Here is a 21,862-nt window from a genome sequence, read left to right on the forward strand (position 1 = left end):
CTCAACAGTACACTCCACTATAATAGAAAGGGAATTCTATGAGCTTCAAAATGATTATACAAACTTGCCTTTTTAAAAATTAGCCGGTTTTCAGAAATTCCAATTTTGAGGTGCCACAATTTGAGAAGGAGGGTTCAAAAAGCAAAATGTCACTAGATGTTTTTTGTTCGTCTAAATTCATTCTATCAGGGTAGTAATGTTGAGTCTCGGACACCCTATATAATTATTTTTTAAGTCATTTATAACAATTACTCATGTCTGAAAAATAATTTTCAGAAAACAAGTTAATTTTATTTTATTAAAAAAAAATATTATTAAGTGTTATTTTCATAATGACAATTAGAAATTAAATGCATTTTTTCTTTTTATAATAATTATTTATTTTTATTAATTGTGATTATAAAAGAAAGCTGAATTGATTTCTAATTTAAGATTATATTGTTATCTTTGTAAAATGAATGCAATAGCGAATTTTCTTCGAAAAAGTTAAGAAATTGCGAAAAATCAAAATTTATTACAAGGATTAAAAATATTAAATGAAATTAAGTGAAAATTTGTTTGTTAACAATTAAATTCAAATATGTCACATTTAATTTATGCATAACATATTTTGATTAGGAAATTCCGAATTTTAAAAATTTTAGGTATTTTTGCACTTAAAATGTAAAATAATATTTTTATAATTTATTATTTAGATTCAAATTAATTATAATATTTTCAATTATTTTAAAAATTCCTAGAATATTTTAATCTTTTTGAGGAATTATTTTTTTTATTAAATCAAAGGTTTCTTAAAGCAGCAATTATACAAAATATTGTCAATATAATAATTAGACTTTGATTTTATTTTGTTGTTTTGTTTTATTTTATACAACAACTCTTAAATCTTAAGTATTCTTATATTCATAAATTCTAAATAGAGGGTAAATATAACGTATATAACATGTATGGGTGTTTAAACATACTCAAGATATGTGTGCTAGCTACTCGTCTATGCGATATGAAATCTATAAAATTATTTTTTTTCTTTTTTTTAATACTATATATTGAAATTTAATGTTGCTAACAAAATTAGTTATACAGTTAAGTATAATAATAGAATTTAGAACACATTCCTACTATATTAAGAGATTAAGTCTATAATTTTGATTTTTATTTAAGAATGTTTATTTTTATGTTATATAAAGAATCTATATAAGTAGTATGGTGTATGAGTAGTATATGAGTTATAAATTTGAAGGTTATACTTGATGAGTTATTTGATTCGAATAAGAAAATATACTTCAAATACTTGAATTATTTTAATAAATTTATGTATGTCATATTGGGGTTATTGAGTTAAGGCAAACTTTTCATTTTATACTAAATTTTATTCTTACATGAATAGTTTTTTATGTTTCAGTCCATTTCCACCTCTATCATGTTTTAGTACTCAGCTCGTCCAAATCACTCCAGATCACTAGAAATCACTAGATATACCAATCTTGTGGTTTTAACACTTTATTCACTTAAATATTAAATTTGATCTTAATTTTTCTGTTTCTAATAAAAAATTTCAAATTGCCACCGAAATTTTAGAAAATTTTCCAAATTTTTTGAATAATTTTTACAATTTTTCTCTAAAACGGCAAGTTCAAAGTGTTTAATCTAGCAATACATCACTACGTGCACAAGGCCAATGAGCAACCCTCTCGACACAGCACATTCAATAAAAGCACCCAACATCCTTCATGGATCGCATAGAAAGTTTTTTATACAGACATCCCAGAATGCTTCTCTAAACTTTCAAACAGAAACGCTCAGAAATATTTTCTCTTCCACATCAGACAGGAGCATTTGTTAATCAACTTAAATACCTGCCTAGTTTAACTGTTTAATCAGATTTTAATGGAAGTAAATAATTTTTATCAGACTTCGGTTTTTATCGTACATATTTTGGTCAAATTATTAAAGTGAAATGTGCTTTTCTACAAATCAGAATAGTTGGATTTACTGTAGTTTTTTTTTATTTATTGATCGAATCAATCTTCTGGTGGAATATCAATTTAATAATATTTTAGTGATGGATGTAAACTTGTAGATATAATAATATCCTTGTTCGGAATGTGAAAAGAATAACCTTTCATTATTTAATTTTTATATTTAGATTCTTTGTGAGAAAATTATTGTCTACTTCTAATTTTTTATATATTTAGAATAAATGCGGTTAAATTTATTTCATCTATGTATTTCAAAAATAATTTAGAAATCAAAATACTTAATTATACAGATTTTTGTATGAATGTTTGCATTGTTTTATAAAATCTATTTATATTTAATTAAAATTTCATGGTCTAACAATAATAGTCTGACAAATTCTAATAATAACCGTATATAATAAAATCATTTCAATCATTTTAAATTTCAAAATATAAACAAATGTTATTTATATAACGCGCATTCATTATTACGTTTATAATATTAATTATTTCGCTATATATTAATTTAAAATTTATAATTTACAATTTAAATTTAATTAATTTCAAAATACACCAATCACAAAATATGTATGTATATATTCACATATATAAAAAATATTAAAACAGAATTTTAGAATTTTGTTGAAAAATTAAATATGATTTTCGACTTCTTGTAATTTCTTTGTAAATTATTTAAATTAAAATTTTCATTACGAAAAAATTAAATATAAAATTAATAATGAACATTCGTTAATCTTTTTGTCAGTTAATGTGTTTTCCTATATATATACATATATATGTTCGAATGTATTATATGCTTGTCTATATGGAAGGGTGGATCATTTATGAATTTATTTTGGCAATCATTTATATTGCAAGTTTTTGCCATTTTGGCAGAAATATTAATGTAAGGCAGACGTTCGAATTAAATTGTATTCTATAAATAATAATGAGTACAATTACCCACTAAAATGTTATCATTGAATTCTTAAAAAAGAAGTCCACCCATTATGTTGTGTGTTGCATTTGAAATAGTTAATTTTATCATAATTATCATCATATAGTATAATGTCATACGATTGAATATGATATCATACAATATTCTGATCTAGGTAGGTATGATCATTCAACCACCACGTTACACGTGGGTATTACTGTACTAAAAAAGAAGTTAATATAGAACAAAACGATAAAAATTTTAACCAATTTTTGTGAACATTTGATATGTGTGTATGTCACATTACTTAATGCATTGTTTAAATTATTGTTGGGATATTATATACAAATGGTCTGATACTATAACTAGACTCAAAAATCGGAAGTGTGTAGGAATATATCTACAATATATGTTTATTCTCTTTCTCAGCGTTACAAACAGAATAAAAAACTTGTGATACTTATTTCAAACATGTATGATCATACATAGTTTAAATTAATTTTTGACTTAAAATAAGCAAACCATAGGAGAACTTGTAAATCTCAAAATTTTTAATCTTATTTTTTCTTTAATACTCGTAAATAAATCTTATTTTTTTTGGACAAATATCAAAAAAATTATGTATTTAATCAATAATTTATGTTTGATCATACAACAAACGCAACATTTTTATTTCATAATTCTTTTCTTATTGTTATTTGAGTACTACGCTCTTAAAATTATTTTAACAAATTTAAAATTATTTTCGATAACCTTACAAATCACTCATTTAACAAATTGCTATAAAATTAAAATGTGTTATAGCTGCATTGTCATACAACAACAAAATCAAAAAAAATCAAATTGTCACACCACAAGATTTTTATTTAATTGTTTGACAATTAATAAAAAAAAAAAATTATATTGTATTTCTATACATATATGTATACATAATGTTTAGAGAATATTTTTGAAATAATTTCGCATAGGTGTTTAATTTTAAATCGGTTCTTCCCTAAAATGCCATGACCTACATATTATAATATTATGAATGATCTTGTGCACATGTCACGTCACATACCTTTGCAAATAGTCTATCATACTTACTGCTAATTTTTTTTTGATAATGATTGAAATAATAATAGGTATTGTTTAAAAAATTTTGAATGACTCATCTTACTATTAGATATTATTATTTTAATTAGTAGAAAATTTTAATATGAAAAAAGTATAGTTATTTAGGCGAAATTTGTTGTTGTTGCTAATACGCTTTTAAATATTTTATTTGTTTAAAATATTTAAAATTAATATACAAAATAATTAATATTTTTGTCTATAAATATAATCAAAACTATGTACGCTGTATACAATAGATAAAGTCATATTGATTCAGGAAACTCTTACATTCACAATTTACCCCCAATGAAAAACATCATTCGATTAGATGTCGTGCAGGTACGGTCAATAAGTATACAAATAACTAAACGATTTCTGCTTTTATTCCAAATGATTATATATTTTTGGTTTCCTACAGTTTTGTAATTTATTTTAATTATTTTATGAGGTATACAACCTTACATATTTTAAAAGTACATAAAAATCAACGTGTTAAAAATTTATAAATCTTATAATAATTTGTGAGATTTTAATTATGTATGTCAACCAATTCAATAAGATTAATTTGATTTTTATATGAAATAATAATTAAATTGAAAATTTTTGAAATTTATGCAATTCAAATAAATAAAATTTTTTGTTCAAATTTTTACATTCTTTGTATATGTAAAATCGTACAAACCCATTTGTGTTTATTAAACAATACCATAATTATTTTAATTGTTAATTTTATGAATTCAACCTTGAAATTTACGATATTGAAATAGCAAAAAAAAAATGTACGTTAAACTTATGTTTATAAATATTTGGAAAACTTTCAGTTTAGAAACAGAAAAACAGCGAAAAAAAACAATTAGTTTTATTGAATATTTCTTTTAATTGCTTCACTTGGTTTATCTGGGCAAAAAAAAAATATAGTGTAAAATTAAAAGAGTTTTTTTTTTATTGAAATTGCAAAAAAAGATATTTTTAGAAACGTTTTTAAAATAAAAACACATTGAACTTAAATAACATCGTTTTTGTTGTTCTGTTGCTTTGTACGCGTATATAGAAAGTTCTTTTCTGTCTATAATACTGTCTATAATTGATGGATTTTTACAATGTGGTAACAATAAAGGAAATTTTTATATTTTTTCTTAATTCTTACATTGTTGTGCGCCTACATTTTTTTTACTTTTTAATTTTCATAACCAATGGAAACATGATTTTTTTTTATACGAACACGTACATTATGGGTAAAATAAATTTCATTACTTTTTTTTGTATTTAAAAAATTATTTAATTATAGTGCCAAAATTACGTAAAACAAACAAAATATTGAATGAAAATTAAAGAAAAAACATTTAAAAAAAAAAAACACAAAAATTATTTGTTGATATTTTCTGATATTTTATTATAAAATCAACAAGAGGAAAACTCGCATAAATTATAGAAAGAAAAAAAAAATAAAAATAAATTAAATAAAAATAGCCAGAAAACGTACTTCTACATTTTATACACATGAACACATAAATGTACATATAATGTACAATATATACGTATTTATAAATCAGTACAGGTACACCAAAATTAATCCATATACAAATATTCAAATACGTATGCGTACGTAAATCAATATAGGGTTCCTCAATAGAATATGACGTTGAAATACAACTATAAATTTTTATTTTCAAAATTTATTCAAATATCAAACTTCCCAATTACTCGGAACTCTGATATCTTAAACTTTACTTTAAATCGAATCAAATATTGAAATCGATCTCAAATACTAAATTGTTAGTCTTTATATTCGGACATTTCTTATAAATTACCGAAATTGAATTAAATTTATTCAATTTAGTGCTATTTAAATGTAATATGAAAATGTCAGTTGATTTTCCATAATGCTCTCAAATTTAGAGAAATAGTGAAAAATAAAAATAATTTTGACAATAGTGATCCTACTAAAAATTAATTATACATATTTGATTGATTAAAAACGTTTACAACCTCATTTTATTTCTCAAAATTAAAAATTTAGAAGTGATTAGTTGAAAGTGATGAATTACATAGATTAGATTTTTCCGCTCTTTTTACAAACAGCGGAGGAGAACACTTATGTGTTATATGTCATCACTTATATGACATAACTGTCACTTTGTACAAAATATTTATAATTGATTTTTTAATATTAATTATGAAACGGTGTTAAACGTGACACCCCTGTATAATCTTATATTCAAATATAATATATACGAACATACATACATACACATAATTTGTTATATACGATTTAAATTTTTAAAAATGACGAAAAACTAATTAGGTTCACATAAACTTTTGTGGAACAAAAAAAAAAATTATTATTATGCGGTAAAATACATTATACGATTGTGTGGGCGACAAAAATATACTCGTACATGTACATACACAAAATGTATATTTACTCGTATATAATTTGTTCTTAAAATGCTATACATATTTATAGTTAGTTGCTGCTACTGTTTCTACCAAAAAAAAAAAATTTTTTTTTAAAACAACCTATAGTTGTCAAGTTATTATTTTTAACATGTAATGTTTGAAAGAGTGCAGTGGCAAAATAATACATGCGATTGAAGTTTATATGTGGTACAACACTAAAAATTCCATTTTCAATTTTTGATTAATTAATACTTTCCAAAAAGCAAGATACAATTTGTGGTTAAGCTCACATATACAGACGAATACATACACATAATTGCATGCAATAGTTGCATATAGTTATAAAAGTAAATTAAATTCTTCTTCGCTAAATTTCGCTTAACAATATTGTGTACAATAAAATATTTTAGTGTATGTACATACACTGTTATACATTGTACAAGGAAATATTATCATCAACATAAAAAGAAAATTTTAAATATTTTATTACATAGCTAGGCTATTATTACTTTTGAAAAGAAATTACACAATTTCAAATTGATAAATTATTAAAATTTTTATATGCATAATCTATATGTACATACATACATTACATACAACATATTATGTACATAATATGTATATTGTGTGCTCATACATAAATAATTAATATTTCTTTTATTTAAAAAAAAAAATCAGTGATTCGATTACACTTTTATTCATTTATATCGCGTTAAGTAATAAGCACAGACATAATGGCTAGTTGAAAAAATCATGATGGTTAAAAAATACAAAAATAAAAAAAAAAGTTGTTTTTCTTGAAAATTGTTTTTCAAAGAAAAAAATTATTAAATTATTTTCTATTTTAAGCGAATCAATAAGCAGTTTTTCTACGAAAAAAACCATTTCAGATTCAGATTTGTTTTGGAGAAAGCATACACTACATATGTATAGGCGGACATCAAAATAAAGTATGTATGTTCATACAACGCACATACGTTATTATGTATGAACATCATTGGACATTGATGTTCGTAAAAGTTTTTCTCAGAATTATGAGATTTACATACATATAAAGTGTTTTTTTAATAATTATGTAAAAAAGTAGCAAAAAATATTCATTTTTCATTTGATTTTAGATTTGATTATATAGGAAACAGGCAAAATGCTTGAGATTTAGTAATAAAAATGAGTAATATTGTGGCTTACATGAGGGTAATGTGAGTAATATTGTATGGGAACTGAGAAAAAAGTGATTTATAATTAGAAAAAACAAAATCAATTTTAGAAAATGATATTTTGGTGTCTCAAAAGCAGCATTAAGTGCGGAAAATATATTATATTTGAGAATATTAAAATAAAATTGTAAATAAATAATTGTGCATTTTTCACCAACTAATCTACAAATTAAGAGAATGATTTCAAATATTGTAAATGAATTATAATTAACATTTTATATAGATTTATGAATTTGAATTAAATTTTGCTGTAAATGGCATCACAAACCAAAAAAAGGCAATTCAATTTAACTGGTAATATAATTTATCACTTATATTAATGGTGGTTGTCATCTAGATATATGTACGTAATATACATTTGCAAGGACATAAATATTAATTGCTAATAGAATCAATTTACGTCAAATTTTTTTTTATAAAATTCTGTAAAATATCTAAAATAAATGATAACTATTTTAATTTATTTGAATAAAAAATTGTATTTTTTAATAATTATGATTCAGTAATTAATTTTTGTATATATAAGAGATTATGTTTAAGATATACAATCATTATTATACATACAATATACAAAATTGATTACATAAACACTAAAAATTTAGAAGAGGAAGTTAAAATCTATACTTGAATATTATTTTTTTTTTGTAATTTCCTAAATCCCATCTGTCTCAATCTTTTAAATCAAAAATTTAATCTTATTTTAATAATTTATTATTTGAAAATTTATTAATTATGGAGGAAAAAAAAACAAAATATACTTCTGTTAATTATCATAAATCATTATTATGTACAAAAGCATAGATTTTGTATCTAAAACCATAACTTTTATTATTTGTTCTTGATTAATTTTAATTTGGATTTTTTTTTTTAAATTCGCAAAATCTAGAAGTAATTTTCAAGTGATTTTTTAGAAACACAAGTAAAAATTATTATTGAGATTCACTTACTTTCATCTCAATTGCTTTTTTTTTTGTTTTCATTAGAATTTTTTAAAAATTTATAAATAAATGATTATAAAGATTAATTATTATTATTGTTTTATTTATACAATTATACAGTCTGTATATAATTGAAGTGATTAATATATAAAAAAAAAATATTGTATATAAATCAGGACTGTATGGCCGTTTACGTTGATCAGATGTTCTTATATTTCGGCTAAATTTACAACTGTCGTGAATTACGTATAATATCAGCAATTTGAATAATAATTTTTCAAAAACAATTTGTTAAAAATTAATTCCTTAATTTGCTACTTGGGTATCAAAGCACTTTATCGTATGATTAAATTAACATTACTTTTAATTGTATTAATACATTATTTGATATTGTTATTGGTTTCACTTTAACATATTGTTTTATGCAGGTATATTAATAATTATGCCTATAATATTTTTTTCTGATTAAAAACCTTAACTTAAACTTGAATAATATGTAGTCAGTTCTTAAGAAGAATTGAATGAATAAAGACTAAAATTTAACAGGTTATGGGCCCAGATAAGGCCACCGCGTGGTACTCGAAATAATTGTTGTTTTTTATTGTAATAGAAATATATATACTATCGGGTATTTGTTTAATAAAGCGGATTTGAATATATATATAATAAAATGAACTCCAGTGCGAATATAGAAAAGTTAGATGACCATAACTATGAATCGTGGGCATTGCAAATGCGCAGCGTATTAATATATAATGATTTATGGAGTTATGTGAGTGGAAGTGAAATACGTCCTGTTCTAGAAAAAGGTGAAAGTTCATCTGGAAGCAATTTTCATGACATTCAAACGTGGGATAAATATGATGAAAAGGCATTGGCTTTAATTGTATTGGCATTAAAAGAAAATCAATTGCAGTATGTGAAAAAGGAAAAAACTTCGAACGAAGCTTGGGTTATGTTAGAGCAGGTTCATCGTTCAAAAGGGCCATCACGAAAAATCATGTTATACAAAAAGCTGTTTCAAATGAAAAAGAAATCAGATCAAACAATGACAGAACTTTTAAGGGATTTTCAAAGTAGCGTGGATCAAATGGAGGAGGTTGGTGTGGAGCTTCCTTCTGAATTAATTACTATTATGTTATTAAATACCTTACCAGAAGAATATGAAAATTTTTGTATTGCGATTGAAAGTCGAGACGTGCTACCGAAATTAGACGTGCTGAAAATTAAATTAATTGACGAAGAAAATAGAAGGGAGGACTGTGCTGGTGAAAAATATGAAAGTAATCAAAATGCATTTTATTCAAATGTGCATAGAAACAAAATTTCAGGTAACAAAAATGTGTTTAGCAAAAATAATGAAGGCCAAAATAATTCTGATAAAATCAAATTTAATGGTAACTGTTTTTACTGTAAAAAGCATGGCCATAAGAGTAGTGAATGTAAAAAGAAGAAAAATAGAAATCATTCAAAAGGAATAGCAATGAGTGCAGTTATACATGATAATACGAGCGTTACTAATACAAACGATTGGTATGTAGATAGCGGAGCGAGTGCACACATGTGCAACAACAAAAATTTATTTGTAAGTTGGACTTCATATGAACGTCGTTTGATACATATTGCCGATAACAATACAATGGAAGCTTATGGGACAGGTACAGTTGAATTTAAGGTAATGGGAAATGCTGACAAAATTATTTTACATAATGTAATTTATTCACCAAAATTACGTCATAATCTTATATCTGTTTCCAAGGCTGTCAGTTATGGTATAAAAATTATTTTTCAAGATACATATGCTACATTTAAAAATAAATATAATACTTCTGTACTAGTTGCAAATAAAATTAATAATTTATACGTTGTAGAAGCAGAAAAAATAAGTTCAATGTTTGCACATGAATCCTTAAATGATGATTTGGTTAAGTGGCATCAAAGAATGGGTCATTTAAATTTTAAAGACGTAATTAAAGTTAAAAATATGGTAAAAGGTATCGATGAAAATTTGAAATTAAATAAACTGAGATGTGTAATATGCGAAAAGGCGAAAATTTCCCAATTACCATTTAAAAATTCAAGCAAATGTGAAAGTGAATTATTGGGAATCATACATTCCGACATATGTGGTCCCTTTAGCGTACGATCATTAGGCGGAGCACGTTACTTTGCAACTTTTATCGATGAAAAATCACGTTATGTCGATGTGGCTTTCTTGAAGAATCGAAGTGATATTTTCGAAGCATTTAAAAAGTTTCAAAAATGGGTAGAACGAAAAACTGGCAAGAAAATTAAAATTCTTCGCACAGACAATGCTCGAGAATACCTATCAAAGAATTTTAACGATTATTTAAGCAGCCAAGGAATTTCAAGACAGTTATCAGTAAAATATACACCACAACAGAATGGCATTGCTGAACGTGCAAATCGGACTTTATTAGATATGTCAAGATGTATGTTGTTGCAGTCAAATTTACCAAAAAGTCTATGGGCGGAAACTATAAATACAGCAGCTTTTATTCGAAATCGCAGCCCTTGTAGTGCTTTACCTGGAAAAACTCCAACTGAAATATTATTTGGTAAGGTACCTGATATTAATTTTTTAAGATCTTTTGGTTGTAGGGTGGTTGCACTGGAAAAAGGTCCGAATAAGTCAAAATTAAATGCGAAAGGTCAAATTTACACATTTGTTGGTTACTGCCCTGAAACAAAAGGTTATCGTCTATGGGATGGTTGCAAGTCTATTATTAAAAGGCGTGATATACGATTTTTTGAAATATTTAATCCAAATAATTACATATGTGAAGTAGATTTTAAATTAAAAAATATTAATGAAATAAAAAAAAACCTGATAGACCCTCTGGATGTTGGTAATGACAAAAGTGAAGTTCTTCAAAAAGGAACTTGTGACAAGCAAAACAATGTTAATACTGATGATGAACACGACATAGATGAAAATATAGATGAGGAATTTTTATCCCCGAATTCTGAACCAGATATTGAAGTATTCGAAAAATTTGAATCACCGAAAAGTATAAAAAAGTTGAATTCTGTTGAAAATAGAAGAAAATGTGGCAGACCGAAAATAATAAGAACGGGCCAAAGGGGCAGGCCCCGGAAACTTTATGAAGAAGTAAACTATGCATTAGCAGATCCTTTAAATATTACATCCTTCGATAGTGTAATGAAATCTGACGATAAAGATTTATGGATTGAAGCTATGGATTCTGAACTCAATTCACTACAGAAAAATAAAACTTGGCGTATAGTTGAACGTCCTAAAAATAGAAAAATACTTGGTAATCGATGGGTTTATTGTGTGAAAAAGAATGCAGATGGCTCGCCGAAATATAAAGCGCGTCTAGTTGTCAGAGGTTGTGAGCAAATAATGGGAATTGATTATAACGAGGTATACTCACCCGTTGCAAGATATGAAACAATTCGGACCGTATTTGCATTGTGTGCTGAGCTGGAACTTTATTTGCATCAGATGGATGTGGTTACCGCTTATGTTCAAGGTGATCTTGATGATGAAATTTATATGGAGTTACCACAGATACCAAATATTCAGCGAGATATTTCAAAAGTGTGTAGACTACAAAAACCACTATATGGACTAAAGCAAGCCGCAAGACTATGGCACAAGAAATTAAGTACCTATTTACTTTCGTTAAATATGTTACAAACAAGTGCTGATCAATGCTTGTTTATAAAATACGATGGTAATTCTATTATTCTTATTTTGATTTATGTAGATGATTTGTTAGTAGCATCAAACAGTTTAGAAAAAGTAAATGAGATGAAAAAACTTTTATCATTAAAATTCGAAATGAAAGATATGGGAGAAACAAATAATATTCTTGGTATTACAGTTGAGCGTAAAAATGAAACAGGAAATATTATAATTCATCAAAAGTCATACATAGAGAAAATTCTGGAAAAATTCGGTATGCAAGATGCAAATTCTGTAACAACACCGCTAGATACAAGCTTAAATCACGTATTGCAATCAAAATCTACAAACAAGGAATTGATTGAAAAGCCCTATCGTGAATTAATTGGGGCATTATCGTATCTATCAAATACAGTACGACCAGATATAGCTTATGCAGTTAATTTGCTCAGTCGATTTACAAGTAATCCGTCATTAATTCATTGGAATGCTGCCAAACGTGTTTTGCGCTATCTTAAAGGTACTCCTGATTATTCAATAAAATATAGTAAAACCGGAGAAGATCTGAAATGTTATGTAGACTCAGATTGGGCAGGCGACGTTTGTGAACGAAAATCATGTTATGGGTATGTTGTCATATTTGGTGGCGCTCCAATTTGCTGGAAATCGAGAAAGCAACAGTGTGTGGCACTGTCGACAATGGAAGCTGAATATGTAGGTTTATCCGAAGCTGCTAAAGAAGTTATGTATCAAAGAAAATTATTTAGCGATTTAAAACTTCCGTTTTGTAAAGATAAAACAATTATATTCTGTGACAACCAAAGCGCAATAAGTCTCTCGAAAAATCCAACTCATCATAACAGATCGAAACACATTGATATAAAATACCATTATTGTAAACAAATGCAAGATGAGAAACTTATCGAAATCAAATACGTACCAACTCATGAGATGATTGCAGATGTTTTAACAAAAGGACTGAACAGACTTAAACATGAAAATTGTGTTAAAATGATGAATTTGTAAAGTGCGTTGATAGGAGGAGTGTTAAAAATTAATTCCTTAATTTGCTACTTGGGTATCAAAGCACTTTATCGTATGATTAAATTAACATTACTTTTAATTGTATTAATACATTATTTGATATTGTTATTGGTTTCACTTTAACATATTGTTTTATGCAGGTATATTAATAATTATGCCTATAATATTTTTTTCTGATTAAAAACCTTAACTTAAACTTGAATAATATGTAGTCAGTTCTTAAGAAGAATTGAATGAATAAAGACTAAAATTTAACACAATTCAATAGATGTTTCGATGTTGTCAATCAGTTTCTAGTCGTAATAAAGTGTGATTTGAAATTTTTCAACAGTTTTGAAATAGTGGAAATAAGCCGATACATTTATTTGGAGAAAACCCATTCCCATCTTTGGAGCTGTCGGTGAATAAAGTCAACTCAAAACAACTCAAGAAACAACTCCTCTCCATTGACCCCGAAATCTTGGAATATAATAGTCCGTTATTGGCCATTCCCATTATTGTTAAATGTAAAAACAAATTTTTAAATTAAAGTATATTATACCCTTTAAAAGTAAAATATTAGAAAAGCTTATTATTACATTAATTTAGAAATAAATTGCTCGATTTAAAAACGGTATTACTGCAATATAAAACTGAAGGATAGCAACAATTTCCTGATATTAGCTTAATATTGAATTATTCATATAGTTATTTTGAAATGTATAAAAGATGGGAGCGTATGAAGGATTAATTAAAATTTATATAATAGGATCCCTGATTTCAATATTGCAGATTAATTTTCAAAAAGGTACAACGCATTTCAGAACTAATGCATATTGTACAAAATATAAGGGAAGACATACAATTAAAAGTTGATTACCATATGGCATATTAAAATTACACATTAAAAAATGAATTATGTACGCAGTGCTATGTCTAGAAACAAATAAAAAAATTATTTATAATCTTTTTTTTTTGGAATAGACTTTGATAAGCAATTCGCTTTTATTGCATTATTTTATAAGATACTGATGGCTAATTTTTTGCAGTCATAAATTTTTTTTTGATGTGAAAAATATTTATTTTAAAATTTAAAGAAAAAAAAAATCTCACTCCAATTTTTTTTTTCTTCGGTTACCTATTCGAAAATACACGAGAGACTAAAAAACTTTAAAAGAAATTTTTTTTCAATTTTTTTTTTTTTGTTTTTTTTTTTTTTTTTATTAATAATAGAAAATTAATAATTTAAGAAATTTTTTATGTGTATATTTTTTTTTTCTTTAAAGAATAACCTACGCGCGAATATAAAAATAAAACACGACAATCATTTATTTTTATAATTAAATTTAAGAAGACAAGCACGATGTTTTCAAAATATTTTTAGAATAATTTCGTTTTTTTCGATTTTTTTTTTTTATTGAATAACGTTTTATTTTTCATTATGATTTTTTTTTTATTATAATTAAAACGAAATTTTAATAATTTTGTAAACTTAATGTGAAAAAAACAAAAAAAAAATCTAATTCTATATACCTACGAAACGTAAACAAAATACTTGTGTGAAACCGAAAAAAAACATAGAAAGAAAAATCGAAAAAAAAAAATATAGAAAAAATAAATTTTTAGAAAATAAAAAATTAAATTGATATTTCAAAATTCATATTTAATATGTGGAAAATAACAAAGTGTTAAAAAATTAATATAAAAAAATAATGGAAAGCAAATTATTTTGGCATTATTAGAAACATAAATTTCAATTTATTTTTTAATAAAAATATGACAGATCTAATTAAAATAAAAAAAACGCATAAATTATAAAATGCCTGATAAAATATATAGTTTTGCGTAGACTTATTGGAGACTTTAGAAATATTTTAAACTAATGACATATACATATGTAAAGTGTAGATAAATATATCAAATATGCTCTTGTCAGAAATGGTAGAATTCCTTGACTTTCAAAAACCACGTATTAATACACATTTGAGCAATTACGCTTTATAAGCTGAATTTTGCATTAATATTAAATTACTGCATTTTGGATATCAAGTATTGTCAATTCACTTTATTAAATTTACATTAACAGGGTATGGGATAGGGGTTCGTCTATAATTGTACGTTATGCGTTATTTTAAACTTACATTATTAAACGTAATTATTCTATTGCTTGCTAATATTCAAATCTCGATTTTTCAATGAAAGCTTTACAGGAAATAAAATTATTTTTCAACAATTGATTTTGTAATGGAAATATAGCTATTCCGGAAAAAATACTAAAATATTTATAAAATTATTTTTTTTTTTAAATTTCTTGTTTTTCGTTTATTGAGAAAATTGACAAGAGAAACTTATTTGAATCTCTAAGTTGTGCTGATAAGGTAAGTGCGCTTTCAATTGCGTACATACTACGTATGTTAACGTTTATAAAATATGAATACAAGAATATATTTTGGAATAGTGTAAAAAAATATCAATGTGTGTATAAGATTTTACACACCATCCAGTGATATCCATGAAACCGGCAGTTCTTGTATGTAAGACTAAATTTTTAATGCTATTTTTCTTAATTATTTTCATTTTATTGTCTTTGTTTCATTTAAAGTTTTCTGCTCAATTGCTCAGATCTTGTCATATAGAAGCTTCCCGTTTTTATAGAATTATAATTGCTGTAATTTTAGCATTTAATGAAGTGTTAAAAAGAACATAATATTTTGATATTTTTATTGTCTTGTACTAAGTGTATTTGTTCGCCATTTAACGTTAAAGAAAACATTAATAATTACACACAAAAAAGACAAAATAATTATTTTAGGCATGCTGTTTGTTTTTTTTTTTAATTTTTTTTAAATTGTTTTTGTTAAGGAAAATTAAATTAATCTTTTGAAGCGTCATTTTTTGTTTTAACACATGCGATTGTCATATATGAAAATCGTTTGGCTGTGTTTAATAAATTTTAAGTGAAGTGTGACAAAATAAAATAAAATATAAAAAAAAAGAAAAGAAAAAAAGTTTATTAAATTGTCTTAATGTTTTTCTTTTGATTTTCGCGAGTTTTCATCGTTTTTTTTATTTCTGTTTTTTTTTTTCGATTTTACTTTTAAATTTCGAAGATTTCGTAAGGTGAAAGAATTTTTTTCACTTGAGTTAGTATTTGTATTTTATTGTGTACTATAATTCGATTAGAAAACTTTGTGGAATTCCGGAAAATTTTGATTTTTTATAAAAGAAACTCACATTTTTTTTTTGAATATTTTAAAGTTTGCATGTACTTATAATTGATTGAATAATAAAAATAAAATTATGATTGCTAAAATAATTGGTGTAAATTAAATTTTTATAATTTTTGCTTTATATTTTTTAGCACTTTTCCAAAAATTTTTTGAAAAAAAGTGCTTATTAGTTTCACTCTGTCCGTCCGTCCGTCCGTCCGTCCGTCCGTCCGTCCGTCCGTCCGTCCGTCTGTCCGTGTGTCAATTTACAAAACTTCTACACCCTTGAAGATAGAAAGCTGAAATTTTATATGTACATAGATCTTTACTAGAAACTTATTTCTGTAGAACAAAATTTTTACCTATCTCCTCCCCTCTAGAAGTTATACCCCCCCAAAACCCTAAAAATGGCCTTTTTTAACCATTTGTTGCAATGAAACCATAAGCATTTTTGAAATTTTGCAAACGCAGAAAAGCAGCGGCTTGCTTCCCCTAGCGCGGCATACTATATTTGAACTTTAGAAAAACAAAATGGCCGTTCAAATTTACCGTTATCTAAAGTCCTTTTTTTGCAAATTTTTGATGTCGTTTTTTTTCCAAACTACAGCCTGTAGAAGCTTGAAATTTTAGGAGCTTTTAAACATTATCAAATAGTTCATTTCGCTAGAAGAAAATTTTTTTCCATCTCCATCCCCTCTCAAGTTATCGCCTCTTGAAATTTGTAAAATTTGAATTTTTGACACCTTATATTTCCGAAACCGCAAGCTTTTTCAAATTTCTATTAACGCAAAAAGTTAACGGTAAATTCCATGAAATTAAAAAATATAATTATTTTTCTTAACTCACAAAATTAAACCTTAAAATCGAGCATTATGTTAACCCCACTTTATATTAATTTTTGCTTTATTTCAAAGACTGCATAAATCATTCATCCTAAATATATGCAACCCTAGAAATAGTTTTGTATATGAATGAAAATAATTTTAATAGTGTGATAGGTACCATAGACTACATAGACTGTATTTAAAAGCAAAATTTTCATTTGTTGAAGGGAAAAGTGCTACAATACAAACCATTGGTTTGACCCAACTTTATTATTTAAAGACAAGAATAAGAGTCTCAAAATTTAATTTTCTAAGAAATTCAGTAACGATTTCTTATTTCAAATATTTTTATTCCTTACAATTAAATATTTTACATTTGTTGAATGTGGTGTAAAAACGAGAAAAAACTGTTTAGGCTACATACATAAATATTGTAAAAAATCTGGGTTCCGGTTTATTGAAGCCCAAATATTCCTTCAAACCTCAATTTTTCTTAACTTTATTAACTAGAACAAACACCACTTTAATTACTCAAACGGCTTAATAATGTTAAATAATTCAGAATAAATTTAATCAATAACTCATTTAAGTAGTTCTAATTTATTATCAGTTATAATTCATAATCGCCCATCACTCCCTATACCATTTGGTTGTAGAACGTCAACCATTATGAGCTTGTTGTTTTTTGAATAAACAATATTTCTGATTTATATATACATAAGCAATGAATATTGAAATTCATTTGATTGAAGCTAATTTGTAAGCAAAACACACTGCCAATGAAATAACACAAAATATATTTATTTTATTTTGTATCATAAAAAAATCACTAAACGCCCAAGTCCACGGTATAAAGCAAAAAGAATAAAATATACAATATTATATGGGTGACAAAAATATCACGTAAAATTAATTTTATTGAATATTTATATTAATAAATTTAATAAATCTTTCCGTTTCACAATTTTTATTATAGCAGATCATTTGGATTACATAATTTATTAAAAAATATTTTTTTTTATATTGAGTACGCAGTAAAATGGACTCCCTAATATAAATTTTTATTTATTAACTAAATAAAATAAATTGAATATAAAATTCATTAGACTTACCAATTGTTTTTAACATTTGAAAATCATCCATATTATATTGACGACGTCCTTTTCCTGTTGTATCATTATTAATATTATTTTTTCCATTTAAATTATCATTATTAATGTTTGGACTATTGCTATCATCATCGTCATCATCATCTTCACCTTGAAATTGAAAATTTTTAAGAAACTTGGTTAAAAAACTAAAGTATAATTAAATTTTGTATAAAAGAGAAAATTTGATTCCGATGGTAGATTTAAATTTGTTAATATTGGACACGAAATCAAATTTCTATATATTTTTATTTTTTATAGAAATCTTACCTGTACCATTACCATCATCTTCTTCTTCTTGATCATCTTCTTCATTGCCTTCATCATTATCATCACCACTGTAATCAGATTCTAATGGATCTGATGATTCACTGTTTGAACCAATACTACTTCCACCACCACTACTGCTACTAACACCATTTACTGATATTAATGATGGTATACCACTATTTAAAAGACTTGATTCTGTTAATAATGTTGTAGTTGGAGCTGTATTAGGACGTATTAAACGTGTGAAAGCTGTTGTAGACATTGTTTCTTTGTTTTTTATAATAATCTTGATTTTTCAGGAAAGAATTTTCTTCACCAAAAATATTCTATTTAAAAAAAGAATAATAAAATTATAAAAATAAAAGACATTATTAGACAAATGATTTTTTAAATACAAAATTTTTATCTTTTTTCTCTTCTATATGACGTGTCTTTGCATATCAAAAAGCAAAATTAATTGTCAAAACCAAAAGTGTTTACATATAATATTCGCATACCTTTTTTACACCCATGTCTTATAAATTTGAAAAATTCGTCTTTCAATAACAATAAAATAAAATTAATTGCCTTTCAACTGAAACCATTTCATTTATACAAAACATTAGTTTCGTATAAAAATATAGAAAGCTATTCGTATAATATTATAAGACAAAGGATCAGATTAAATTAAAACAAAATAAAAATACGAAAAAAAATTACAACAAAGCAACTTATACAAAAGAAAATCTATAGAAAAAATCTCATTTTCCCATTTAAAGAGCTAGGGGATAATGAAAATGTCTTACACTCATGCATTATATAATAATCTTAGAATCAGTTTCAAATATAACAAGATTTCCATCACTTCAACTACTTATATTTTATTTCATTATTAATTACTAAGGCGTGAAAAATCATTTGCTTGTCTTTTACTTAAAAACAAATAGCTCTTTTGTATATAATAAACATTAGAATAGGTACAAGATGTTTCAGTTATCGTAATATTATGATAATTTTTTTTGGGATAAAAAAAGGAACCAAGTTTCGGTTGTCTTATACATTAATATAATATTTTATATCACTTAACTAATAAACTACAAAATCCAGTTTTAGAAAGAAGTGACAACACCAATTCAGAATAAAGTATTAACCGTCCCATTAAAGCAACAGGAACTATGTTATTGAGATGCCATTGCTGATAAAAAATAAAGGCCGCTATTTGTACATACTCCTGGCCTTCAATATTTGCAAATTTTTAAAAAACTTAGTAGATCGAATTTTTTGCATACAGGAGGAATCCTATTGGCCAACTCTTTAAGTATATAAATGTACTCGTATATATATCGTTATTTGTACGTTCATACATAAATTTTTAGTTTTTTAACTATGTAGTGTTACTCACTTCTAATTTGTTTCACTAATTTATTTTTTGTTTTTGGCAGTTTAGCTATGTATATTTGCAAGGTCAAGGTAGAATAATAAAGTTTTATAAATGTATATATACACACATAAATATGACATTATGCGTATATACACAGAACACCATCGTTTGATAAAAAACAGAAGTATAATACATTTATTAATGACCACGTCAACTAATGGGTATGTTTGCGAATAATTTTCTAACTCTTAAGAAGATATTTCGTATATTCAGTTCGTATTTCAACTTGTACAAAATAGCTACATGGAATCATGAGATTTAAGCCCATCTCAAGTAGGCAAATAACTGTGAATACTCATACATAATGCCTATAATAAAATCGATTTAAAAATCTTTGTATATGCAGACTTTTTGTAAATTCTTAGATAACAATCGACTGTAAAAATAATTTGTTATACGAATAACACATGAAATAAATATTGTGCGTATACATAAATAAACAAAATGACACCTAAATATATTTAAGTGTTTGGAACAGGGATAAAGAATAATTAATTAAGTTTTTCTATGGCGTTTAATTTGTTATGTTCAAAAAGCTTATATATATGTACATATATAGAACATTAAATTACAAAAGTGTTATAAAATATTATGTAAATGTATATGAAATCATGTCAAAAGGCTTAAAAGGATAAAAATGAATCCTGAGAAAGATTGAAGATGTTAAAATTAATTTCATTTTTATTATTATTGTTTTTTTTTATAAAAGGATTTTCATTCGCTGTGAATAATAATTAAAAAGTATAATAATAAAAATTAATTTTTTTTATTGTTATATAATATATATGTATACCGTGATATCGTTGTTATATAACACAATTTTGAATAAAAAGACGGTAAGAATTTTATGTATAAAGAAAAATACATATGTACTTATGTTGTGTTCAGTATTCATCATCAAAGTATAAAGAATTTAATAAATCAAAATCAAGGAATTTTTGAAATTTAATCTTCATATGTATATATTTTTTATAATTTAAGGGATCAAACTTCAAATTAGTAAAAAAAAATAGAAAAGCTTTTTAGCTATAAAAAAAATATCAAAAATTAAAAATTGAATCTGAGGAAGGCAAAGTTTTTAGTATGGGGAATTTGTCGAAATATAATTTCATAAATTCAATTTAAAATAGATTAAAATATTTATTTACAATTAATCCAGTTTGGGTTATCATGCTACTATAGAGCGACTGGCGCCCGAACAGTGCTTTCGAATTTTTAATAATAAAAAAATTTGAAAACGTTATAATTAAATTCCGATTTTGAGCTTGCCATTTGTAGACTGACGAAATCGTGCGGGTAGACTCTTCGCTTTTTTTACTCGCGGAAGTCCAGATATCTTGTTTACATCGACTACCCTATGGCATTAATGACTGCACTCCTAAAAAACAATACTGGGTGTGAAATGTAATGATGCACCAATTGTAATGTGGGAAAAAATATCTCTTAATTAAAACATTTACATAGAGGACAACTTACCCCATCAACATCTTATTTTATTTGAAAAGTAAATCATGTCGAACAAAATTATATGTAAATGTACAATGGTGGCTACTTTTAACCCTGTGTAGTGAATATTGAAAGCAAATAATACAAATATGAATACCAGTATTGATGCGCTGTTAAAACAATAACCTTACTGGTTGTAATCCTTATAGTAACTTATTAGACCTTGTATTATATACTTATACATACAAAAAAAATGTAGTTAATAAAAATTTTTATTTTAATGTAAAAACTTTAATTATTATTT

The 21,862-nt window shown here is 25.2% G+C and overlaps 1 protein-coding gene across 2 annotated transcripts in view; it reads right to left on the minus strand.

The window, feature by feature from the left end:
* Positions 1 to 21,862, minus strand: part of LOC129608630 (cAMP-dependent protein kinase catalytic subunit 3) — a 97,424-nt gene that overhangs the window by 60,250 nt on the left and 15,312 nt on the right. The window contains exons 2-3 of one of the 2 annotated variants that reach the window (XM_055520271.1): positions 18,693 to 19,002; positions 18,387 to 18,533 (exon numbers count right to left, since the gene is read on the minus strand). In XM_055520271.1, coding sequence (XP_055376246.1) covers positions 18,387 to 18,533; positions 18,693 to 18,954 — 409 coding nt within the window. In that variant the 5' untranslated portion in view covers positions 18,955 to 19,002. Of the gene's footprint in view, positions 1 to 18,386; positions 18,534 to 18,692; positions 19,019 to 21,862 lie in introns of both variants that reach the window. The other variant, XM_055520270.1, reaches the window with a different exon arrangement.

Source organism: Condylostylus longicornis, unplaced genomic scaffold (assembly GCF_029603195.1).
Source record: "Condylostylus longicornis isolate FDR11 unplaced genomic scaffold, ASM2960319v2 ptg000033l, whole genome shotgun sequence".
Classification (NCBI taxonomy): Eukaryota; Metazoa; Arthropoda; class Insecta; order Diptera; family Dolichopodidae; genus Condylostylus; species Condylostylus longicornis.